Source organism: Colletotrichum destructivum, chromosome 10 (genome assembly GCF_034447905.1).
Source record: "Colletotrichum destructivum chromosome 10, complete sequence".
NCBI lineage: Eukaryota > Fungi > Ascomycota > Sordariomycetes > Glomerellales > Glomerellaceae > Colletotrichum > Colletotrichum destructivum.
Window position 1 is genome coordinate 2,202,328 of NC_085905.1, and position 24,741 is coordinate 2,227,068.

The 24,741-nt window shown below is 56.3% G+C and overlaps 6 protein-coding genes across 6 annotated transcripts; all 6 read right to left on the minus strand.

The window, feature by feature from the left end:
• Nucleotides 1-262: 262 nt before the first annotated feature.
• CDEST_14950 (Putative helicase, DBINO domain, P-loop containing nucleoside triphosphate hydrolase) lies at nt 263-8,970 on the minus strand. Its single transcript, XM_062931106.1, has 4 exons — nt 7,167-8,970; nt 5,703-6,056; nt 1,034-5,645; nt 263-979 (listed from the first exon to the last, which is right to left on the minus strand). Exons 1-4 carry the CDS (start codon nt 7,776-7,778, stop codon nt 813-815), a joined length of 5,745 nt encoding a protein of 1,914 aa, XP_062787157.1. The 5' UTR covers nt 7,779-8,970; the 3' UTR covers nt 263-812.
• Nucleotides 8,971-11,531: 2,561 nt separating this feature from the next.
• Nucleotides 11,532-14,337, minus strand: CDEST_14951 (Putative AAA+ ATPase domain, ABC transporter, P-loop containing nucleoside triphosphate hydrolase). Its single transcript, XM_062931107.1, has 3 exons — nt 13,406-14,337; nt 12,208-13,349; nt 11,532-12,143 (listed from the first exon to the last, which is right to left on the minus strand). Exons 1-3 carry the CDS (start codon nt 13,946-13,948, stop codon nt 12,017-12,019), a joined length of 1,812 nt encoding a protein of 603 aa, XP_062787158.1. The 5' UTR covers nt 13,949-14,337; the 3' UTR covers nt 11,532-12,016.
• A 578-nt stretch (nt 14,338-14,915) lies between these two features.
• On the minus strand, nt 14,916-16,895 carry CDEST_14952 (uncharacterized protein). Its single transcript, XM_062931108.1, has 2 exons — nt 16,041-16,895; nt 14,916-15,951 (listed from the first exon to the last, which is right to left on the minus strand). Exons 1-2 carry the CDS (start codon nt 16,571-16,573, stop codon nt 15,693-15,695), a joined length of 792 nt encoding a protein of 263 aa, XP_062787159.1. The 5' UTR covers nt 16,574-16,895; the 3' UTR covers nt 14,916-15,692.
• A 338-nt stretch (nt 16,896-17,233) lies between these two features.
• Nucleotides 17,234-19,398, minus strand: CDEST_14953 (uncharacterized protein). Its single transcript, XM_062931109.1, has 3 exons — nt 18,569-19,398; nt 18,237-18,466; nt 17,234-18,170 (listed from the first exon to the last, which is right to left on the minus strand). Exons 1-3 carry the CDS (start codon nt 18,827-18,829, stop codon nt 17,492-17,494), a joined length of 1,170 nt encoding a protein of 389 aa, XP_062787160.1. The 5' UTR covers nt 18,830-19,398; the 3' UTR covers nt 17,234-17,491.
• Nucleotides 19,399-20,226: 828 nt separating this feature from the next.
• CDEST_14954 (uncharacterized protein) lies at nt 20,227-21,744 on the minus strand. Its single transcript, XM_062931110.1, has 2 exons — nt 20,876-21,744; nt 20,227-20,799 (listed from the first exon to the last, which is right to left on the minus strand). The coding sequence occupies exons 1-2, from the start codon at nt 20,915-20,917 to the stop codon at nt 20,308-20,310; spliced, it is 534 nt and encodes a 177-aa protein (XP_062787161.1). The 5' UTR covers nt 20,918-21,744; the 3' UTR covers nt 20,227-20,307.
• A 797-nt stretch (nt 21,745-22,541) lies between these two features.
• Nucleotides 22,542-24,454, minus strand: CDEST_14955 (Putative heterokaryon incompatibility; the record flags this gene model as incomplete). Its single annotated transcript, XM_062931111.1, has 3 exons — nt 22,542-22,923; nt 22,974-24,342; nt 24,400-24,454. 3 exons carry the CDS (start codon nt 24,452-24,454, stop codon nt 22,542-22,544), a joined length of 1,806 nt encoding a protein of 601 aa, XP_062787162.1.
• Nucleotides 24,455-24,741: the final 287 nt, after the last annotated feature.

A 24,741-nucleotide genomic window follows, 5' to 3' on the forward strand; every position in this document is an offset into this window, starting at 1 on the left:
AGAGGAACTGATCGGTTGGTTTAACAATGCAATCATCAACACACTCCCACATAATGCCTTCGATGTTTGTCAGGAAACGGTTCGGTTCGTGTCCCTGGCATTGTCTGTGATTTGGATATAGGTGAGCCGTCCAGAGAGACACCTGTTACGCGCTTCCCAAATAAAACACTACGAAGACATGTTTCGAATAGTCAGTGCCATAAACCACGACAACACATCACTCAAGCTCACGAGTCTCCCATCAAAACATTATAAGCATCAACGGCAGTCTTCATCTCAGTAGCGGCTCCATTCGTCCGAGGTTAAGGTAGCAAGTAGTAGTAATACAGCCGCATGGCATGTGCAGTTCATCGTCCGCCCCATCGGGACACTGCCCCAAGCCTTCTGCCATCGTACAACTCATTCTGAATGTTGCTTCCCTCTGAATAATCCCCACCTCGCGTCTCGGATCCTCCCAAAACTAAGAGCCATCTAAGGCTAACATGCATCGGCCCCAAGTCTTGAAAGAGGCAGAAGAAAAGAAAAAGGAAAAAGAAAAAAGTACACACAAAAGAAGCTTTTTTTGTGTAAAAAGTCTAACAAACGAACCGCAGCACCGTCAAAAGAAAGACGCAGCGGCGGGCGGCCCGTCGTCTTGATGCAAATCGCGTTTCCGCTCCGACGCCAGGCATTATCTCGCGCGCCCAGCAGTGTCCCATCCGTAATCCATATTGCTACAATCCATACGACCGTTTGCCTGCTCCTCGTGCCAACTGCTGGCTTCTTGTTTTACTGTAATCGCGCTCTTCTCACTTCGTATAAGGGCGTGTCTATCAGACCTGCCCGTCGGCGACGGCCAGTCTCTGCTTCAGCGTCTTGGCCTTCTTGCCTCCGCCGGTGCGTCGCTTCTTGGACCCCTTGGCGTCGGGCTCAGCAACAGGCGTGGCGGTGCCCGAGGTTCCGGCGGCGCCCCCGCGGTTGTCGTCAAAGTTGCCCTCGCCTGTCAACTGGTTAGTGCCGTCGTCCGGGCCATGGTTGGCTGGCTGTAACTCACCCTCGTGGTACATCTCGTCGAGGCTGATGTCCTCGTTCACGACCCGCTTGCGCTTGGTGGGCTTCTTCTTCTGGGGCTTCTCAAGCTCGCCGCTCTCGAGAAGTTCCCTCTCGCGCTGCTCAATGAGCTCGGCCTGCTCGTCGTCCGCAAGCCACATGGCAATGTCGCGATTGCGGTTCTCGGGTGCGCGACGGCCAGAGAAGTCGACACTGGCACCGCCTCCCTGGATGACGACGCGCTGCACCTCTTCCTTCTGCATGGCACGCTTCCGGATCCGTTCCTCAATCGTACCCTTAGTGATGAGGCGGTACACGGTGACCTGCCGGGTCTGACCCAGTCTGTGGGCTCGGTCCATGGCCTGCGAATCGATCGTAGGATTCCAGTCCGAGTCGTAGAAGATGACGGTGTCGGCGGAAGTAAGGTTGATGCCGAGACCACCGGCACGCGTCGACAACAGGAAGATAAAGATCTCGGGCCGCGTCTGGAAGTCGGCCACAGTGTCTCTTCTGTCCTCCAGCTTGGTCGAACCGTCGAGTCGGCAGTACTTGTAGTTGCGGTACGTCAAGTACTCCTCCATGAGGTCGATCATGCGCGTCATCTGGAAGTAGAGCAGCACACGATGGCCCTCGGCCTTGAGCTTGGTCAACAGCTTGTCGAGCGTAGCCAGTTTACCGCTGTCGGTAACAAAGCGGCGCATCGAGGGGACGGCGATGTTGTTGAACTTCTTCTTCTCGTTGTCGGGCGCGGGGAGCAATTTGCGAGGCGGGAAGCGCTCCAGAGGGATCTTCTCCGTGACCATGGCGCGCTCCTCGTGGATGCTCGGGCCGAACAGGCTCTTGCGCATGCCCACGTTGAAAAGAATACTCTCCGTCTCGAGCGCCGTTCCGCGACTGCAGCAGCTCACTTCGATGGGCGGCGCCGTCGCGCGAGGTCGACCGGCCGGCTCCAGACGTCCCAGGCCACTGGTGTCGTACTCCTCTCGGGCCACGTTCATGAGGTTGGCCAGGAGACCCTCCTGAGTGATTTCGGTCAACGGCTTCCGGTTATTCCGGGCCGTGATGTTGAACAGAGCGTGTGCCGGTGTGAAGTTGATGTCCTCGGGCTCGTCATAGGCAACGTTGAAGAGGGACAGGCGATCTTTCTTTTGCGACAGTTCGACGGCGCGAGTGAAGACATCCTCGTGACTGGCCTTGTAGACCTCGGCCGGGCTGGCATCGGCGAAGCGCAGGAACGAGAAGGCGTCGGATCCCTCCAGACTGTCGCGGACGTGCTCCGGCGTGAAAATGTTCATCATGTGCTGAAGGCTCTTGTTCCGCCAGCCGGCCGTGAGGTTGTCCCGGCCGGTCTTGTACAGCCTGCCGTCTTCTCTCCACACCAAGCGTGGCAGCTCGTATTCGACCAGGTTGCGGGTGGAGTAGGCCACGGGCACCATGCTGCCTTCTCGGACGAAGGAGGCTGTCTCGGCAAAGTAGCCGAACGAGAAGGGCGACGACGTGTCGGCCCGCTCGAACAAGTCGGGGTGGTTGCACACCTTTCGGAACTGCATGACGAGGTTCATGAGCGTTCCCGAGTCGTTGTCATCGCCCGTGGTCGCCTTCTCAATGAGGTCCATGATACTAATTTGATTCCTCAGGTTGCTGTAGATGGCCCGCTGTCTGTACGTGAGATCGCAGTAGACGTCCTCCTCGATCTTGTCGCCCAGCTCCTTCTGGACATGCTTCTTGACACGACGTAACATGAACGGCTTCAAAATCATGTGTAGACGCTTGAGCTGGTCCTCGTTGAGCTTCGTGTTGCTCTGGGCATGCGACTCAATGTCCTTGGAAAACCACTCGCTAAACTCGTCGTGGGAGTCGAACAGAGACGGCATGATGAAATGGAGCAGAGCCCACAGCTCCTGCATGTTATTTTGGATGGGCGTGCCAGTGAGAAGGAGACGGTTGCGGCAGTGGAAATTGAGCAGACTCTTCCATCGGGAACTCTGCGAGCTCTTGATGGCCTGGGCCTCGTCGAGGATCATGTACTGCCACTTCATCTTCTGGAAGTAGGCAACGTCGGAAACGACGAGCTGGTACGACGTGACGCAGACGTGAAAAGACGCGTCCTTCTTGTACGTTGTGTGCTTGCGGTCCCAGAACTTGCGGAGCACCTTTCGGTCGCCCGCCGAGCCCCAGTAGGGGAGGATCTTGAACTCGGGCACGAACTTTCGGATTTCCTGCTCCCAGTTGTGGAGCGTAGAGGCGGGCGCGACGACGAGGAACGGGCCCCAGATGTCGTACTTCTCGGCGAGATAGGCCATGACGGAGATGGACTGGACCGTCTTTCCGAGACCCATCTCGTCGGCGAGGATGCCGTTGATGCCCTGCTCGTACAGGTTGGCTAGCCAGTTGAGGCCCTTGAGCTGGTACTCCTTGAGCTGGGCGTTGATCAGCTTGGGCTGCTCGATGGCCACATCGCCCATGCCGGCGGGGTTCTGGAAGTTCATCTCGCCCTCCTCATCCATGTCGGGACCGTCAGGCTCGTTGAACTGCCTGGCCTTTCTCTGGGCCTCGGCGATAGCGTTCTGGGCGTTGGCCATGGCCGCCTGGCGTAGCGTCTCCTCGTCCTCTTCCTCAAACGTTAGGTTCTCAAAGTCGGTGACCTTGGCGCCGACGGGCCCAGTCGGCTCAACGATATCGAAGTTCTTGTTGTGTCCGGTGTCGACCTTGTTCTCGGCGGCAATCTCGGGGTTATCGGTACTGCGCTCGACCTCGTCGGTCTTGATCTTCTTGCCAATGAAATGGGAGTACAACTCGGTCTGGGAGATGAGGAAATTGAGCTTTCTCTTCTGGCGGGCGGCTTCGCGTTCGGCCTCTTCTTTGCGGGCGTTCTCAATCTCCTGCTTCTCGGCCGCCTTGCGGAGATCACGCTCCTCGCGCTCGTTGCGCTTCCAGAAGCCCATCATGTCGCGCATGACGCGCTTGGCGCGGGCCTGCTGATCTTTGGTGCCCTTGTTCGTCCGGAGCTGCCATCTCTTGGCCTCCTTGGAGGCGAGAATGGCCGTCTTCTTGAGGTTGGACGCCTTGGTCTGGTACGACTCGGCCGCCATCTTGTACGTCTTGCTAACGTCCTTGCGGGCAAGGTCGCGCCAGATCTGGTCGTAGATCTGGAGGAAGCCCTTGGTCTCGAACTTGGCGTCCTTGTTGGGAGGCTCCTCGGGCTTCTCCTCCTTCTTCTCCTTGTCCTTCTTCTTGCCCTTCTTCTCCTTTTTCTCCTTGACGGGCTCGACAATGGTGTCATCGTCGACCTCGGCCTCGACATCGCCCTCGACCTCAACGTCGGGCTCGTCCTGGTCCTTGTCCTTGTTCTTGTCTTTTTCCTTGTCCTTGTCTTTGGACTTCTTGCTGAACTTGATACGGATCTTGGACTCTTCCTTCACCGGGAGCTCCTCGCCGGCGTCAATGGCGGCCTGGGCAGCTTCGGCAGCGTCCTTTTCTGCCTGCTTTTGCTCCTTGGACTTCTTCGGCCGGGGACCGCTGCGGCCCTTGCTCTTGGGCTTTGTACCGGGCTCCATGTCTGACGCCTGGAAGGTGGCCATGGTACCTCCGTCGAGGTTCAACTCGACCAGGTTGCGGGCAGGTCCCTTGATGCCCTTTTGGAGGATGAGCTTGGTTTGCAGAGCCTTCTTGTTAGCACGCTCGGCATCTCGAAGGTGCTTCGCCTTCTCCGTCTCGTCCTCGGCCAGGCGGGCGCGTTCGAGGGCCAGCTTCTGCTGCTCCATCGTGACGGCCATGGACTTTTCGCGACGACGCTTGCGTTGCATGTCCTTCTTGCGCTCCTTCTCAGCGAAGAGCTCGCGCTCGCGGACCTCGTTCATTGCTTCCTCGTAGTAGATGTCGTCGTAACGGCGCTTTCCAAGGTCGGCAAGGGCACCCAACCTTCGACCTATTTCAGTTGAGAAGTCTTCGCGTCGGTCGACGTTGCGGCTGCCGTCCTTTTCTTGCATGAGGCGACGTCGCTTGTTGCCGCTCTCCTGGTACTGAGCGCGCTCGGCGGCAAGGTCGGAGTCGGTGAGGTCGTCGGCATCGGCATCGAGCTGAGCAATCAAGTCCATGACCTTCTTCTCCTTCTCAGCGGAGAGGGTCTTTTGCTTCGGCTGGCCATTGGCCTGACGCTTGGAAGGAATGCGGGGGGTGTGCACCTCGAGCTTGGAAGAGGACCGGCGGCTAGTCTTGGGAGTGGACTCGGCATCTCTAATATCGGAAGCGCGTGACTTTGATTTCCGCGGCACCCTCTCCTTTCTCTCCTTTCTGGCGAGAGGTGTGCTAAATCGCTCTTTGGCGGGTTCGGGTCGGAGCTCGATCTCGGCTTCGCGTTCGCTGCGCTCGGTCTTCACGGGAGGCTCGGTGGAGCGAGGCTTCTCGCGGTCAGGTTTGGGAGCGGGCTTGGGGGCGGGCTTCTGATGAGGTTTGGCCTCCTCCTCGGCGTCCTTCTCGGCGTCCTTCTCGGCGACCTTCTCGGTATCCTTCTCGTCTCGGGCGGGAGGGGGCGATTTCGATTTTGGTTTTGAGACGGGCTCTGCACTGGACAAAATGTTGGAGAAAGACATGGGATCGGCGGAGCGGCTAGGGGTCTGCGAGGTGTCAGGTTGGCGGCGCCTCTCAGGGTGTCCAGTGAGGATTGTACGCACACTGGCAGGAGCTTTCAGGGTAGAAGGCTCGGGCTTTCCGAGGGGAGGCAGAGAAGTGACGGGACCGCCATTGGATGCGGCGTGCACGCTGGGCGACGCGGCATGCCGCAGGCTGGGGGACGTCATGTGCGGCGTAGTCCTGTTGGAAGGGCTGATGGAACCGGCGGGCGGTTGATGGGAGTGGGAGTGGGAGTGCGAATGGGACCGCGGGCTCCTCGGGGGGAAGTTGGCAGCGGATGGGGACGTGTAGCCCGCGCTGGCGCCTCCTCCGTTCTTGTAGTAGGCGTGGGAGTCTCGAGATACCGGCTCGGCTGGTTGTTGTTGAGAGTAGTTACCGTAGGGGTCGCGGGCGGTCTGGTTGATGAAAGAAGACGGAGAGAATTAGTCAATGTGAAGAAATGGAAGTGGCCACGATGGAAATTAAATTTTTGGGTTGAGGTTTGGGCTAGGTTGGGAATTTTCGGGTTTATTCCCCCTCGGATTAAAATTTGGAGATGGGCGTGCAGCTGCGGTTGGGGGATGGTGGATGGACTGGTGGCGGTGATGGAGGCGAGAGACGGAGGGAGTCGCGGAGGGAGAGAAGGGAAGAAGGGGGAAGAGTGGGAAAAAAGGAAGTGGTGAATGGAAAAGGTAGGGAATTGAGAGAAGGGATGGATGGATGGATGGACAGACGGACAGATGGGTGGATGGATGGATACGTGACGTGAAGAAATGGTGTAGCGCCGCCAGACGCGGACGAGCGAGAAGGGGACGAAGAGAAACAGAACAGACAGAGGGCAGGAAGGGAAAAAAACAGAGGTGCAAGAGGTGCAAGAGGTGCAGCAGCAGATGCCACAGAAGGGGAGGAAAAACTGGGGAGTGAGAGACGGCGGGTGTCATTGAAGCCGTGAACAATAGGGGATCCAAGCATTCCGCATGTTTCTCATCTGCCCTGACTGCTCTCCCCGTCATGGTCTGTCTGTCTGTCTGTCTCTCTTGCTGACACTCTGTCTCTGCCCTGCTCTGTTCACCACGCCGTCGACTCCAGAAATCCGGATGGGGGAAAGCAGCGGCCAGAGATTACAAAGAGGTGTCCAGTGTCAGCACAACCACCAAACCCTCCCAACACCAATCGCCAAACCCAGCAGCCACTAGACGATCTGCAGCACGGACAGCAATCAACCCAGGCCAAACGGGCCCTTCCTTTGCTTGCTGGCGGTGCCAGTCCTGGTGCTGGTGCTGGTATTGGTATTGGTGTCGGCGTCGGTGGTGCTACGCTAATTGAATGCATCGGATGCATGATACATGATACATGACGGGAGCTTCTTGAAGGTGACGACGGGGGAAAGATTACACAGGCAGGTCCAGGACTTCAAACTGGACATGATGGCCCAGGCCGCGTCGCATTCGCCTACAAACCAATGCGATGCAGCGGCGGCAGTGAAAACACGCAATAGCAGACAGACTAGAATAGATATCTCTTACCTTGGGCGAGCCCTTGGCCGCGTTCCCACTCCATCCCGCGTCCGATATCCTCCTCTCTCTTGTGGTATCAGTCAATGGATCGTAGTAGCTGCCCGTCGTCGGCTTGTCGCGCGTCTGATGCGACTCGGGGGGCGGGTAGTATCCGCTCGGGGGGTGCAACGGCGACAACGGAGGAGCTTGATGGTGTCCGGCTCCCGAGCTGCTGCCGCTGCCGCTTCCGCCGCCGCCGCCGCCTCCTCCTCCCAGCGCGGGTAACGTGGGCGCGAGCGGGCCGGTCGACGTCGTTGACGACGAAGGGTAGGAGTTCGGATGCGACAGGCCGGACTGATGGGATCGTGGAGAGTGGTGCGGGAGCGAATGGGACGGTGCCGCCTTGGGCGACGAGTACGCCGAGTGATGGGGATGGTGGTACTCAGATTGTGTGGGCGATCGCAGGCTGAAGCCGGAGTGTCGCGTGCTGCCGGGGGTCGGGTTCATGATGTCGCGATGGTGACGGCGGTCGCGGTCATTGTCGCGGTCGCGGTCACGTTCACGCTCACGTTCACGGTCGCGGTCGTCGTGACGGGAGGGCGCCTGCAGAACCGTCGAGCGGAAGTCTTTCGGGTGGTCCATCGTGACGATATTGCGACGATGGGCCGTCGCGATGGTAGAACCCTATTTTGCTGCTGTGGGAGGGGAATTGCTAGGTGCACGGCGAGGCAACGTGAGAGAAGAGGTGATGGAATTGGGAGGGAAGAAGGAGATGGAGATGGAGAGGGGGATGGGGAGGGGAGGGGGTTGCTACTACAGCGAGGATCGCGGACCCATGTGCAGGAGACGGGCGGCGGCGACTGTGATGGTGGTGGTGGTGGACAATGTCAACGAGTTGATTGGATCACGCGCTTTCAAGGGTTTTGGGCAGGCGGGTGTGAAGCAGGTGAGGCGGATCGCGAAAAAAAGACGTGGAGTTGGAGCTGGAGCTGGCGTGGGGAGGTTTGTGTGGTGTGTGTCTGGTCTGTATGTGCAGGGGGGTCGGTCGGGCGGGTTGTCCGCGGGTTCTGCAGGACGGCAATGGCTGGTGAGTTGATGATGCTATTCGCGACGTCTGCGGTGAGATGCGAATTGGGGCGGTCGACGGGGTTCTCGGTTATCGCCGCAAGAGGAACGGGTGGCGATGGTGGTTTGGGACGTATCGAGTCTCTCGCGCTCACACACACACTCTCTCTCTCTCTCTGTTTGTATGTGTGTGGATGTCTGTATGCGTGTGTGTGGGTGATGGTTTTGTGCGAATGTCGGAACTAAGCTCGGGCACGTCCACGGGTGGATGGATGACTTGTCTAATCTCTGACACTTGACTCTTTGGAGACGAGAGAGAGAGTCAAGAACGAGGCCGGAGGTCAGGTGCGATGGGATTGTACTGGATGGGAAAAATGGGCGCAGGCGCAAGACCGACTGTTCGAGGAGTCTTGCTGGAGAACAGTAATGTCCGTGATGACACCTTCGCCCTGCCTTTGGCCCGCGCGGTACTGCCGGATGTCTTTGGGGGACGAAGCTACTTGGAGGTGAAGCTGGAGCTGAAGGTGTGGCTGGAGCTGCGATGCCGGTGCCGGGTGCCCTGCTGTGGAGTGGTAAGGGCGTTGTGATGGCGACGACGATGCATTCAGCAGCGATGAGGAAGAAGTGGCGGGCGTGAGTGATGATAGGAAGGGAACGGGGAAGGGGAGACGGGGAATGGGAATGGGTTGGAGGGGGGAAGAAGGAGGCAAAGGGAAATGTTGTGGAGGACTGGGACCGCGAGAGACGGAGAGTGAGCGGCCAGAATGAGTGAGAGAGTGAGTGTGCGATGGCCGTGGATTGGGGATTGGATCCGATGGGGGGCGTGGGCGTGGGCGCGTGGGCGAAGCCGATGCCGATGCTGCAGATGAGAGGTGTGGTCCGTCCAGCTCCAGTCAGTCAGTCTCCCAAAATCCAGACTTTTCCATTGACTCTGCCGTCCCCGGTTGGAGAGTCGGTGTATCTCATCATCTCAGTGTCTAGATCATCACTCACTCGTCCATTCACTCATTCACCCACTACTAACAGGATCAAACAAGGCCAAAACGCAATCTCGAATTGGTGGGATGGAAAGAATCTCTTTCTCTCTCTCTCTCTCTCTTTACCTCTTTCCCTCTTTCCCTCTTTCCCTTCCCCCTCATTTTCCCAACGTACTCTCTCGCAGCTTCCTTCCCCAGATGACCGACCCCCCCGGACGGATGAGAATGTAACAGCAGGAAGGAGGGAATGGGAACTGGATCGTGTGTCATGTCGCATGTACCCTTCCTGCTCCTGCTCCCTATCCATCTCCATCGCTTTCCTCTGCATCGCCCCCCTCTCCTGCCTCCTGAGAACCTACAGGCGACTAGGGCTGCCAGTTCTTTCCCCCTTCTCCCGTGAGGATGCCCATTCATCGTGAGGTGGATGGTCTCCTCCTTCTCTCGTCACCTTCCAGCTGCCACCCCCAGCTCCACGCCGTCCCAGGAGCCAGGTGCAGCAGGCGCGGCCCAGGCACCTCACCACCGGGCTGCTAACTTGGGGCTAGCCCAGACGCTCCCGCCAATCCCGGGCCACGTCTGAGCCTCTTGGGTTGCGTGCCTTCCTTGTCCCTGGTCCGCCCAGGTTCCCCCCACTTCAGTCCAGACGGCTGAAAGTCACCAGAGGTTTCTCTGCACTTGTGCAACACCTGGCGGTACTTGGGGAGTACGCCGCCCTACAGTGAGGCATTTCAGCCGCCTCTTCCACCGTTCCACGCCTCCGACGGCTGCTCTGGCCGCCGCCCTCTTGACCTTCGTCTTCTGACTTCCAGACATGAGAGAAACGCGGACGTTGACATGGACTCGACGGTGCGAACAACCCAGCAGTATTTACGTACAATGCGTGTCGGGAGGAAGAAAACAACACATTGCACTGTTGAAAGTCCCATCATCATTTGGCATGATGACAGTCGCGACGCGGCAGGACCGCACGTTCGTCCGAGCCAAACACACACAAACACGGCCAATGGCTCCCGTCGGCTTCCAGCCCGCCTCCCCGGAATCCTGGGCTGGGAATGGCCTCAACCCGCCTACCATCCATCCCATCATCACCACCACCCCGTCAATTGAGGAACACAGAAACGAAAAGAAAAAAAAAAGTGACAAAAGAAAGCAGAAGAGTGGATACCAGAAAACTGCCCTATTTTTCATAAAGTCTAAAATGTGTTCAGGCTTCTCTCATCGCTACCGGTATAATTCCCTCCCATGGTGACGTGAGGGGGGAGCGAAAACCAAGACACGCACCTTCCAAAAACCAGACTGCGACGATCAGAAATCTTGGGGGGGTTCGGACAGTCAACGATGGCGATTGTGTCCCCTCCTCCGAAACCTGCTGCAGTGTACAGATAGTCCCCGCGCCCCCCTCGTCAATCAAATACAGCACAAAAAAGACCAACCCACTCTTCACAGTTCATACCTGTCATTTCCTACCCTCCTTTCTCCCCCATCAGCTATCGCCCGCCCCCCAATTCATTCCCGCTGTCAGCCCACGATGCCACGGATGACGAGTTTTCTAATTTGATGCCATCGGCCATAGCATCAATGTCCGCCGATACAGAAACATGGGGGAAGCGGCCCAGACACGCTCCAAAAATGGAAACGCAAGGAGGGACGTGGGCAGGAATTGGCATTGCTTCCGTTGCCAGGCGTCATTGTATTTATCCCCCTTTCCTCTCTCTCTCTCCTTTCTACTCTCCGCTCTCCCCTCGGCAAAAATATGACCGGCCAAACCTTGCCGTAATCATTCAATCGTAACCTCTTCTCTCGGTTTTTTCGGGGCCTTTGTGGCAGCTGTCCCCGTTCCCCTGTTTCTTCACACAACACTCACTGACTGCCTCCCTACCTCTCCTTATCCAATTGTCCTCCTCCGCAGCCCAAGCACACTCAATACTCAATCCCTCCGGCTCACAGTCCCCTGCCCCGTTTATCCGCCGCCCCCTTCCCTCAGCCACGTGATTGGCCGGTCTTCCGTAACGCCAACGCCCCCGGCATTCCCGTCCAGCTGTTTTCACGCCGCCCATCCACAGCCCACCGGTACCGTTCAGTCAGTGTCTGTGCCAGCAGTATGCGTCGTGTTGCCTCATCACGTGAATCGTCATCCTCTCATCCAGCACGGCCTTTGCAAAGCAATTCCCAGTTGAAAGAATTGATGTTGCCATCCCCGCTCACGTCCTCCCAACGGAAATGTCGCACTCGTTGGTCAGCTCGATTCAGTCGGCTGAGGAACCAGCGTTGGCATCCGTGTCTCGGATTGGATTCATAAACGGTAGTATTAGACTGATGTGGCTACAACTTCAAAATAGGCGGGTGCCGGAATGCATCTATGCAGCGCATCGCAGGAAAGCAACACCAAAAAGAACACACACCGCATCTAATATTCGAATCAATGGCTCGTGGCCTCTATTGTCCTCGTCATCTACACAAAGACGATGGGTAAAAAACAAAAAAGAGAAAAGGGGGAAAAGTGTCGCAGCTGTAGATATCTATCTATCCCATGCCGTGCCAGCAGCCGCCTTGGTGGATGCTGAAAAAAATGTCCCTTGATGAATGCCGTCCCGTTGCCGCTCGTTTCTCTTCTTCCCAATTTTTTCCGCTCCTCCTTCGAGGGGTTCCCGTTTCCGCAGCAGCCAACCCGGCCTGGGTCGTGACGGTCATGGCGGCACTCTTTTTCATTCAAGTCATGAACAACACTTTTTGTTGTGTTCTCGTTGTTTTTTTCCTTTCCCCGCCCGAGGAAAAAGAAGAAACCACATACGCTGAAGAAGGATGCATCAGAAAACCAAGTGAGTCGTCGCGTTTGCCTTAAACGGCACCGGCCGTGATCATCTTCTTGCGGAGGTAGTTCTTGTACTCGCCGATCGAGCCGTCCCAGGCCCTGATCGTCTTGTTCTCGCACACCAGAATTTGCTTGGCAATCTTGTCCAAAAGTCTAGGGGAGTCGTTAGTATCAACATGTCAAGTCGTGTTTTTGGGAAAGAGCAGCAGCTTCTTACCTGAAGTCGTGGGACACGACAATAACACCACCGCTGAAGGCGTTGATGGCATCGGCCAAGGAGTCAATGGTGGGGATATCCAGACCGTTGGTGGGCTCGTCGAGCAGGAGCATGTTGGGGCTCTCAATGGCGAGCAGGGCGAAGACGATACGGGACTTCTGTCCATCGGACAGGGTGCCGATCAGCGAGGTCTGGGCCTCACCGGTCAGACCGTAGCGGCCAAGCTGCTGGCGCCAGTACTGGTAGTCCTGGGACTTCTCTGAGTACTTCTCACGGACGAAGTCGAGAGCGGACTTTGTCAGGTCGAGCTGCTCGGCGCTGTGCTGGGAGTACAGGCCAAGCTTCAAGTGGGTGTGGCGAGTGACGGAACCGTCGGTGGGGGAGAGCTTGCCCGTCATCAGACGAAGCAGGGTGGACTTGCCGACACCGTTGGGGCCGACGAGGGCGGTACGGGAGTCCATGTCGAAACCAAGGTCGATGTTGCGGTACAGGTCATCCTTGGCATCGCCAGAGTAGGAGAAGGTGACGTTGTCGAAAGACAGGACAGGAGGGGGGAGCTTCTCGACATCGGCGAAACGGAAGGTGAAGACCTTGTCGGGGATGACGGGCTGGATGAAACCATCGGCCTCCATCTTGTCGAGAATCTTCTGACGGGACTTTGCCTGTCTGACCAAGTTGGCGTAGGTACCAGCACTGGCAATGAACTTCTTGATGTGGACAATCTCGTCCTGCTGCTTCTGGTAGGCCTTCATCTGGTTGGTCTCCTGCTCGGAGCGAGTCCTGTTGTAGATGTCGTAGTTACCACCGTAGTACAGGAGCTGCTTCAAGCGCATGTCGATCATGGTGGTGCACACGCCGTTGAGGAAATCCATGGAGTGGGAGACGAGGACGAGGGTACGGTCCCACTTCTTGAGGTACTCTTCCAGCCACACACAGGCCTCGAGATCCAAATGGGCAGTGGGGTCGTCGAGCAGCAGCAGCGAAGGTCTGACGAACAGAGCCTTGGCGAGAGCGACACGCATTCTCCATCCACCGGACATGTCCTTGGTCTTCTTGTGAATGGTGACCTTGTTGAAACCCAGACCCGTCAGGATGAGCGAGGCGCGGGTGGCGAAGGTCGCGGGGTCCATCTTCTCCATGTGCTGCGAAGCTGTCAGACATTTGAACCACCGGCATGGAACAGCAAGAGAATACATACCTCGTACAGGTCCATCAGGATAGGGCTCTCGGGGCCATCCTCTTCAAGGATCTTCTCGGCCAGCTTGTCCAGACGGTCCATCTCACGCTCAGCCTCGGTAACGACCCACTCAAGGGCACCGAGCTCGGTGGGAGGAGCACCCTCGTTCAAAAGGTAGATATCGATGTGCTCGGGGATGGGGAACTCGCGCGCATCGATAGCCTTGAGAAGGGTCGACTTTCCGCAACCGTTCTCTCCCAGGAGACCGTAGCGGCGACCGTACGAGAGCTCGAGGGTGGTGTCGTTGAAGAGGACACGGCCGTGGAACACCAAGCTGGCACTGGTGATCTTGACGTCCTTGCTGGCCTGGGTAGAAGCCAGGACACCGGTGGTGACACGGTCCGAGATGCCGTGCTGGTCCATCTGGGCGGCGAGACGGCTCACCTCGTCCATCTTATCGGCACCGGTGGCGGGGCCATCGTCGCCGTTGGAGGCCTTCTTCTTGTCGACCTTGCCTCCGGCGGCCTTCTTGGCGAGTCTCTTCTCCTTGGATGAGGAAACCATGATGACGATGGTTTTTGGGTGGTGATGGCGGGGTTGCTTGTGTTTTTTTTAAGCGATGGCGGGGGAACTAGTGGTCGCCCAAAAACGAACAAAAAGAGAGGAAGTAGGTTTTGTACAAAAAAAACCCGTCTTCTGTTCGATGCGTTGACGACGAAGAAGTGTCACGCAGGTATCAAGTCGGCGAAGAAGTTCGACTTGGAGGAGGAGGAGGGAGAGGATGAGGCGTGTAGGAGTAAAAAGAGAAGGAGAAGGAAGAAAAATTCGATGTTCTTCTCCGACAGGACAAAGAGCGGCGGTACGAAACACACACACGTAGGACACAGATCCTGGGGAGGGGCAACTGGACACACACACACACACACACACACACACACACACACCCACTGTTGGGCTGCACCTGCTTGCCAGGTTCGAGGAGTTGGTAGTGGGGCAACGACTCAAATTTTTGAAAAAAGCTGATAACCGATAGGGTAGCAAAGGCGATAAGGCACCCAGTCCGCGCGAGTAAGCAGTACGTACCGCCACCGCCTCCGACCGTCCAGTAACAACCATTGGAATTGGCCAAGCGTCCACGTCAAGCGCCAGCCATTGTTACTATGAAAACCATGCACAAGGCTGTCTTGGGCGCACCAGTCATTTGGCGAGGTTCTTTGTTAACTTCCCCGAGACCACCTATCTTGGGAATCATGTTGAATAACTGTCTTGGATTTCTGGCGAAAGCCTCAGCCAAACCCCCCTTGGGTGTCCATGACGGAGGTATTCTCTACACTTATCGGTACCTTATCTAATCGGACCCTGCCTGACTTCGAAAATGACGCGCGCTGAGTGGCTTCTCTTACGCCACCTTGCAGCAAACTGGGGACGCGGGGCTTGACGTCACGTATCACGTGCTAATGCGCCTGACCTGATTGGTGGCTGGCTATGGCCGGAAGCCTTCTGAGGCCAAGGGAGGAGACGACGATGAGTGTGTGTTAAACTGCTTTGGCATGTTCCATCTATTTGTTTTTTTTACAAAAAATATGCTGTGGGTTGCTGTTATATAATGCTCTATTTGTTGTTGGGTATCAATTCAGCCGCTTGTGAGCTCAAACGGCCCCGTTACTGCGGTGTGCGCGATGTTGTAGATTTTGCGAAATGTTGTAGATTTTGCGAAATCGCCCTGTGCCTATCGATGCTCTTATAGATAGGTGAGTGCGGCAAGTCGTGTGCGATCTGGAGCCCAGATCATGACTCTCGGTGGTGTTGGAGATCTGTGGATATCATGCCGGTTAGAGATGCCCTCGAAATGCTGGTCCCTGCTGGGCAGCAGCGTCAGAGTCCTCCTAGCGTCACTTGATCAGCGGTCCATTGACCGCTGTCTGGTATGCGATGTAATGTCATGCCATTAAATGCTCAATATTTCCCCTTCCTTCAAGTCGATGTCTCCGGTGATGCTTTGGGCTTTCCCCATCGTTTGTCGTCCGACAGCAGTGGTAATATGATGAAATCGCAATGATGATCGACGCAAAGCACAAGTCTCACTTTGGTTAGTGGGTAAATGTTTCGAAGAATGCTCCAAGACGCTCCATGTCAGCTGCCTTGCTGTACGAATGGCGGTTAGTTATTCCGGCGACTTGGGATTGATGGCTGCCCTCGTTGATCAGTGCTGTCATGCCCTTCGGAAGTTGCTACGCCTGTCCCCTGACTGTTGGTTTGCTGGTATTTTCGCTCTTATAATAATAAAATCCGGTCATAAATGCAACGCTCAAAACCTCGCCTGTCGACTACTATAGTCTCTCGCCATGGTCACAGTTCCGTCGGCTCCCGGCACGAAGCGCACGTAGTGGTTCGCAAAGTACGAGAGCAGCAGCCTCCTCGGCGAGAAGAGCTCCCACGGCGTCGTCGGCGGCACGGGCACCATCTCGCACAGCTCCCCTCGCGGGACGAAGACGACGTCCGAGTACTGCCTCCGGTTGTTGTCGACCGCAACGCAGGCGAGAACGAAGAGGGAGAAATGGATTATCCTGGAAGGGGTAGGGAAATCTTTCGTTAGCCGGCGCTTGTCCCTTCTTTTCTACTCTGCATGACAAGAGAAGGGGGGGACAGAACTCACGCCAAGAGAAACATAAAGACAGACAGCGACGACAGAATGCTCAACTGCCGCGGGTCGGGGGACGTATTCCCCCAGACAACGCCGTCCCTGGCATAGCTCAGCCAGGTCGAGAGGATGATGCCCATAAACGCCAGCGTGGGCGCCCAGATGCACAAATGCGCGGTGACATGCCCGCCGGGGGCGCCCCAGCTGAAGCGCGTGCTGCGCGGCAGCTTCATCGGGTCGTTTTTGGTCCACCGGAGCCCCCGATCCCGCACGAGCAGCGCGACGATGTCGCCCGCGCTCCAGAGCCAGGCCAGGCCGGCGGTCGGGGCGCCAAAGGCGAGGTTGGCGACCATGTTCAAGTCGTCGTACCGCTGGGCGCCGACGATGCCGAGGATGATGGAGGCGACGAGGAGTGAGCTAAGGCGGAGGAGGAGGGTGGTGCGGTACATGGAGCGGTTGTAGGGGATCGCGGTGAGGAAGTCGCCATGGCGCTGGCCGGTGTCCGGGGGCAGGGTTATGATATCGGGGTGGAGGGGCGTGTTGTCCATTTTCGTCGGGAGTCTTCGTCGTCGGCGGCGGGGGCGGCGGCGAGAGTCTGCATCGTTTGCTGTTTTTCCTCGTTGAAACGGGTTCGGATCCCACGGGAGGGAGGAGAGGAGGAGGGTGCGATTGGGGAGATCGCGCGGTCAAGATTGAGTCGTCATTTGGGCCTGGTTTCGTCGCAATTGGTTGTTTGTTTTTTATCTTCGTGACCTGAGGTGCTTCCGGAGGCCGCAACGGCGCAACGATGATGTTTGGTTTGGTTGGTCTCGGGGGTGGACTCCAGGTCGGTAGGTGGTGTTACGCGGCGAAGTTCGGTGTTGGTTGGCGGCGCACAAGGGACGAAGGACGGACGGAACGGGATGGGATAGGATGTCGCATTTCCGATTCCACTTTCACACCCTTGGAGGGGGCGGCGGCTCGACAGCGGATGGAAGCACCTGCAGCAGCCAGGCGGACAGTGGACCCAGGTCCCTAGAACTCGTCGCCCCTTGCCCGGGAGATTTTGTTGACGCCCATGCACAGCGCGACGTTGTGGGGCAGTGGGTGGAGCCTTGCTCGTGTTACAGGGTGCGACGAGCCCCTGACGGGCAGGGCTCTAGCGTGCGCCAGCCCCGAAAGTCTGTCACGGGTTTTCAGTAGTGCCATTTGGGGAGGGATTCGTAGATGGGGTTTTGGGATCTACGGGTAGGTGATGAACGGGGGCGTATGTGTGTGTGTGTGTGTGTAGGTGTTTGTTTACAACGTAATTTCGGTATGGATGCAGCAGTCAGTGTAAACAGAACTGCCGTATATGCACTTTGGCAAGCCCAATATGTATCCAAGTGACAGACTCCCCCCCCCAAACGCCGTGTCGACAAGCCTGTCAACAAGTAGTTCCAGCTATGCGCGCAGAATGAATCTATACATGATGTAACGCAGTCGGATCACATTGACTGCCGCCTGCCCCTGCCGTTCCCTGTTGCCGACGCCTCTCCCATCGGCGCCATCCCCGACATCTGCGAGGCGTCGACGCGATACTTGCCCTCACGCGCGCTCGAGTCCGCCGGCGTCATGCCCGTGGCGCTTGTCGCGAACTTGATGTCCACGTCCCCCGGCATGATCAGCTGCGGCTGCGCGTCGCCCCGCCTCCTCCTCTCCAGCTCCTCCGGCGACGGCTCGTAGTCCTCCGGCGGCGGCCGCATGTTCGGCCGGAGCAGCCGCTCGCGGTCACCCGCCGGTATGTTTCGCGGTATCCCGCGCACCGGCTTCCTCTTGATCGACGACATCGAGGGGGACAGCTCACTCGGCCAACGTTCGGGCAGTGGCGGCGGGATCTCGAGCTGCAGCTGCTGAAAGTGGCGGTGCAGCGGGCTGCTGATGCTGTTGCTGTTGCTGTTGCTGTTGCTGCTACCAACGGGGCTTTGCGGCGACCGCGGGAACGACCCGGCGCGGGTTGCAGGCTGCTGCTGCTGTGACTTCCACGTCGGCAGCTTGGGAAATGGTTTGGCGACGACGTAGATCGTCTGTCCCGTCTCGGGGATGTACATGACGCGCGGTCTGCGCCGACGGATCTCGCGGCTGCGCTCGATACAGGCGCGGATGAATAGGACTAGATGGATCGTTCTGTGACGAGGAGGCGTCAGCAAGGGACCCGGATGGGGAGACAAAGGTCATGATGTGTAAACTCACGCGGTGATAAGTATGAAGACGCATATGGCAAGGGCGTAGCGGATAGGCAGATCGTCAAGCTGGTCCTGTTGCAAAATTCCCAACTGCAAGGCCAGCCAGCCCCCGCCTATGTAGGCTACGATGGACAGTATCACTTCGACACCGATGTGCGCTTTGGGCGTGATGCCGCGGCCGTGCCGGGCGCAGACGGAGAGGAACTCGCCCAAATCCCACATGAAGCACATTATGGCCTTGTGGACAGGCGTGTCAGCTCGGTGTACCTATCTCACAAAGGTCTCTTCCGAGAAGCCGGGTGGTGGGGGGTGGGGGGACGAAGGAGGATGAACACATACACCCGGGAGACTCAGCCACGGCCAAACATCGTACACGTCAAACTCGGGATGCGCATACCACGCCATACAGATGATGAGCATAATGGCGCACAGCAGCGTCGAGACGATGCGCGAGACGATCTTGCCGACCTCCCATCGCCGGCCGCCCTGGTTCATCCACCTCACATTGGCCGGGTCGATGGAGGCCGTCGGCGAGGGCGGTTTGACGCCGTCCGCTTCGGAGGGGAGCGACTCGAGCTGATACGACTCGGACGCGCTCATTATCGTCACCGTAGGCCGGGCATGGGTGAGACGTCGTCGCCGTCCCTATTCGTCGCTGTCGCTGCCGTTTGTTGATGTCGAAGTCGGTGTCAGTGTGTCAGTATCTTTGCCGTGTTTCTTTCCTCTCGATCCCACCGCTCAAATGGATCGCACGCGACGTTGGGCGGAATAGCCTCCGCTGTTTCGATGCCCTCGTGTTATCGGCGCATCGGCATCCGGCTCCCCCGCGCTGAATAAGAAGCTTCTTCTCACAAAGGTTTTCTGCGACTCGTCCTGACTCGTCCCGTAACAAAGCCGACAGCGACAGGGGTGGGAAGAGTCCGTGGCTGCGCCTCAACGAGGTGAAATCCTGAGAGTCGACGTCGGGGGTTTAAGGAGACGTCAAGTTGACAAAACAGTTGGGAAGGTGGAAGAAGAGAGGTTTGGCAACTAAGGTTGGATTAAGACTCGAATCATCAGCCCTTGCTCAATGGTCCCCTTGCTTGTTTGTTTGTTTGTTTGTTTGTTGGTTTCCTTCTTTTCAATGGGGAAAACCGCCGTTTCTACATTGAGAATCTTAGACCAGAAACCCCTGGGCATGGCGGCGGCATCATACTGTTAATTAGCAGACAGAATGGAATTAGGCAACCGTATTTCTCCAACCGCCCCACTCGGCAACGGCACGCCGTCTGAACCCGTCTTGGCCCCTTGTCGTGACAGCTCACTTGAATTCATTGTGCATTTCCGGGGACTATGATGTGCCCGTCCTGTACAGAGTACTCTGCATCCGTACAAGATTGTCCTGATGACTGATTTGAATAAGACTGATTCGCTTAACAGACGTTACCGGCAATCACGTTGCTCCGCCTAGCTTACTTGAACCAAGTCTCCTACTTAACAAGTACGTAACGGATAAGGCAGGGTATTTTTTTTCGTTCACGGCAATTGATCAATCATACTTGAATGCAATCAAAGTACGTTCATAATGTACGTTGCCAAAAGTAAAAGTTTTGGACACTGTGGGAATTGAACCCACGACCTTTCACAATAGCGCGTTCCAGAAGGAAGTGCGAAGCGAAAATCATACCCCTAGACCAAGCGCCCGTTTCAGATGTCTCTAACTACCCAAAACTTGTCTTATAATCCTGACATGGCCCGGCTCTGAACAACACGAGTTGAAGGGTCTCACACACATAGCATGCACTTTGTAAAAGACCTTTTGCTTGTATGAGCAGACAACGCCCTGTGCCAAAAGAAGACTGGCATTTTAAAGGATTATTTAGATTAATTTCACAGTTAAGTATTTATTCTTGCTCCTAAAAATTGTAACATTTCTTCAGCAATCGAAGACTCATCGCCCTACATCATACACAGAACACACAATTTGGATCAGCAGTTTGGAATTATTTTCTTATTCCACATCACCCATTGGGTATTTTAATGTTATTCATACAAAGTCGTTACACATTTCTCCTCCGCGCAAAATCCCCAGCCTCTCTTTACGCCTGGACATCGCTCTTCAAGTTCTCGTACACCGTCTGCCCGCCGGCCTCGGTCTGGCGGGGACCGGCGTCGCGGCCGGCCTTGGTCTGGCTCTGCAGGAAGCCCTGCTCCGCCGCGCGGCTGGGGTCGTTCTCGCTGCCGATCTCGGCATTGAAAGCCGCCTGCACGCCATCACGCGTGTTCTTCGTGTCGAAGCCCTCCGTGATGTTCTTGCCGTGCGGGCCGTTAGGGTCGCGGATGTACTGGTTGTTCACGTACGTTGGCGCCTCGCCGGCCTGACCGGGGACCGATGAGGAGCCGGACCCGGGAGCAGCGCGGGTGCCGGTTTGGGAAGAAGAGGTGTTGGAGGTTGAGGAGGGGTTGGAAGCATCGACGCCGCGGTTTTTGGCGAATTCACCGCCGTGGCTGGCGGACTCGGCTGCAAGGGAGCCTGAGGGAACGGGGCCGGTGGCTTCGCCGCGGGTGGGAGCTGCGGAGCCGGGCTCGACCTGGGAGGCTTTGTTAGCATCTGTTATCTGGGGGTCTCTCTGTCCTCCAACCTTCGACGGTTGAATCCAGACGTACCTTGGTGCCAGCGCTGGGGGCCTTGTTGTACTGAGCAGACATTTTGATGGTTGTTTGTTTTTGGTAAAGTTGTTGGTTGATGATCGTTTGTTGTAATGTCCAAATTTCGTTTGGATAATTTGAGGCTTGTTTTGGTATTGAAGTGCGTGATTGAATTGGATCGTCTTTGTTTCTTCCGAATCATCGAGCGTCCAAATGCTCTCCTTTAAACACCATCTCGGCGCATGACATCATGTTCAACTCATCTTACATCAACCCAAGTCGGAGATAATGCTCCCCAGCACAGACGGCACACCCACTGCGGGATGACTTCAGCTCTCCACATTATCGCCTTCAGAATAGGGCGGATGAGCACCTAATTACATCACCACCGCCTGCTTTCCTCCCACCTCGACGCCATCAACATGCATTTCACGGTGGAAGATCCAAAAACTTGGTGTTTCAGCGGGTTGAGGTGTTCTACAGTTTTCGGCGCGGCGGCGATCTCATCGACATCCCGACCGATCGATCCTGACCGAGGGCTCACCGAGGTGTGGGGGTCGTGAGCGGGACGGCTCGTGGTGACAACTGGGGCTACTATGACGATACTGCCTCTAGTTAAGAACAGTTTCCTTGGTGCTGTCCCTACTCGTAGTTGCCCCTTTCTCCTTGGGAGACGTCAGCCTGCTCCATTACGAAGGGGTTCGACGATCACCATAGGCCCTCATGGTGTTTGGTATCCTCTTTTCCAATTTTCCCACTTGAACTCACCGAGCCAGGGAAGGTAGCTGGGGGCTGGTCACCGAGACGAATTGAGTTGGCCCTGTACTTGTTGTACGTAAGGTACTCAGTTTCCTGTCAAAAAGGTTTCAAGCCTGTTCAAGTAAGGATTCCCTAACGTGATTACGGCCCAACAACTTGTCCTTTCCAGGTTCTATTTGTGGGAGGCTGGACGTGGAGACTGGTACGTCTAGCCGCCGGTCTCATGACGGATTGTTTAGCTGTAACTTCGGACAAACAGGTAATGAACAGGGAATAGGAACGTGGCACGAACATTCTCACTGTTCTGTCCTCCGAATTGGCACTTGACATAGCCATCAGCCGATGAAGTCGGATTACCTCGTTTGAAGATGTTTAAACAGACAGTAACTGTTAGTCAGCTACCAGGTGCGCCCTCCGCAAAGGAGCTTATTCTCCAGAAAATTACACCACCACACCGATTCCAAACGTGGACAGGATGGAGGACGAAGGCGGGCCGGAGACTGACGCCACGGCCCGCGTTTAATGTGGCGGGCTTTTTCCAAAGCTAGCTCTTTTAGATAGTCCTCTCATCACCGACGGGGGCTCGCTCCGTCTGGGCGATGAAACCAACGTGACATCAACAACGATGATTTGACCAAATTGTCGCCAGACACGCCGCTAACTTGGCACATGGCGCTCCTTGAGTTCCAAGATCATGCTTCAAGCAGGTCGATTTCATCGGAAGGTTGATATTACAGGATACGGGAGTTGATTTTCGACTCCAACAACAACGATCTTTTCTCCATGGCGAAAGCAAACCAACATCGGCGGTGGCTTTGTTGGAAAACAGTGAGATCATAAGAGAGGTAGGTATGAATCGTTAAATGAGTATTGAACATTATCCTCAACTCCAATATGAGAAAACAATCACGACGTGGTAAATACACTAGATTAACAAAACACTCTCAGCACATAAATCAGCACCATACTCATCGATCACTTCCCCGTACATCATCCCGCTGACGTATGCACCACCGAGGAACTTGTAACATGACCCAGATTTGCGCAGAATGACGGGCAGATCGGATCCATAGAGCACCGCAACCACATCCCCAGGTCGGATGGTGTAGTTGCTACGGCCGAAGCGGCTGTCGCGCGTGACGAACACGCTCGAGATCTTCCCAGCGTTGGCGTCGTACTCTCCGACGAACATGTTCCGATACCCTGCAAGGGTGGCAGGGTCGGAGTGTTGAAGTTGCTTGTAACTCCTCAAAGCATGTCGAAGACCTGTTCCGGAACGGCCCAAGACAGAGTCCCAGTTGATGGGGCTGTTGATCTGCTAGTGTTGGAATTGTCTCCTTGTACGTCCACGTCATACATGAAACCGAGCAAGTGCTTAAGCTGTCGATCTCGCTTACGAGCGAGCGTTTCCTCGCAATCGTCGTCCTTGACACCATCGGCGTCGAAGATGAGAGTTTCGCAAAGAGCTTGGAGCCGAGACCTCCCGGATAGATTGTCATTGGGACGTCGGATGTCAAAAGTCTCGAGTATTTGCCGCCGGCCATCGTCTCCGCCGAGAAGAGGCGTCACGGACTGAATCGTGTCCAGAACGTAGCCTTGGGTTACCAAGACCCCTTCGGGAAGCTCTGGGTTGAAAGCGTCATTCTCGAAGCAACATCCCTTGGATGCGTTGAACACTCCCGCGGTTGCGAACCCCGCATATATGTCGCTCTCAGGCCGGGAGCCACGGAAGTCGGGAGTCCACGAAGGAAGCTGCCCATCGTCCTCCTTACATACGGGGTTACGCCACCCAGCAGTGAGGGTAAGTGACAGTTTGCCGGTAGACTTCGAGTAGTTCCTCGTAAATCCGACGTAAATGTCTTGGAAAGTCTTGTCGTAGTCCACCGTCAAGTAAGAAGCCATGTCGCATGTACCCATGAGGGCAAAAAGCTTGTCGGCCGGCTCCGAGGCCTGCAGAACTCTAGTCACCGCCAGGATATGCTCCAAGTTCTGCAGCTCTCTGGGAGCGATCGTGAACTGCGCAATGTTGAAAAAGGCCTTGCGGAGGTCGTGGATCCATGCCGGACTCGTCCGTCTCGCCGGCCACAACTGCGGCTGCGATGACGCGAGATCCATCTGCACAAATGTGCCAAAGGGTGCACTAGAGGTCCCGCAGTGGACATGGCCAATCTTGGGAAGGAGTATTTCCTGGAACATCCACATTCTGTTCCAGTATGGTCGCCGCAGAAGCCCCGCCAGACCGATGGCACCGCGCTCGTCGCCGACGACTCGCTTGACGACGGCATTCGTGTCTCGGAACCCGTTGCAGTCATTGACCAGCTGCATAGCCTGTGTAGTATCCTGGTCACCTTCGCCGAGCCAGATCCTCACGCACTCAGCTGTCCTGTAAATATCGCCCATGAGCGCGACCTGCACGTTCTTCTCAGCAGCGTTGCTCTGGTCGATGCAGATGCTGTCAGCCCAAAGGATAACACCATGGTCTTGGCTTCGAAGATACCGCAGAGCCGTTGCAAGGCTTTGCGTGACTTTGAGGGTCTGCCGGTTGACTATGATCATCTCGTTGTCGGTGTGATCACCCCATCTGTATGACAAGGCATCGTAATGGACGGATGGATCACCGAGCTTGGCAATGTTGAGTGAGACTTCGACTGGGGATGACAGACAATGGGCAGGATGCAGTTTGAGGATTCGAATCTCCTCTGATCCGATTGGGAGTGACCCGTACACTAAGACCTCATCAGCTTGACTGTTCCAGTCTACCGCTTTGCAGAAAGACTTCATACCTCGATGGACAGGGTCGACGATCTCCGAAGGCCCATGTGGGCGGATGCCCGTCATCCGTCGCCTCAAAAACTGATTAATGATCAAAAACGTTCGATCTCCTTCGTAAACTATCGTCAGGGGCTGAAGCTGTCTGGTCTGGCTTCAAGCTGACAAGTCGTAATCTTCGAGATCACTGTTCCGGTGGAATAGGCCAAGTCGAGCCTTGTCCAGTGTCTCAGGCTGCTGATGTTTCTCGCAACTCTTCTCTGAGATTGCGGTTCGTTTCTCGATGGTGTGTTTCTCACGCTCGACGTAAGAACAGGTTTGGATCTCACGATGTTCGACAATGCAGAGACAACCGG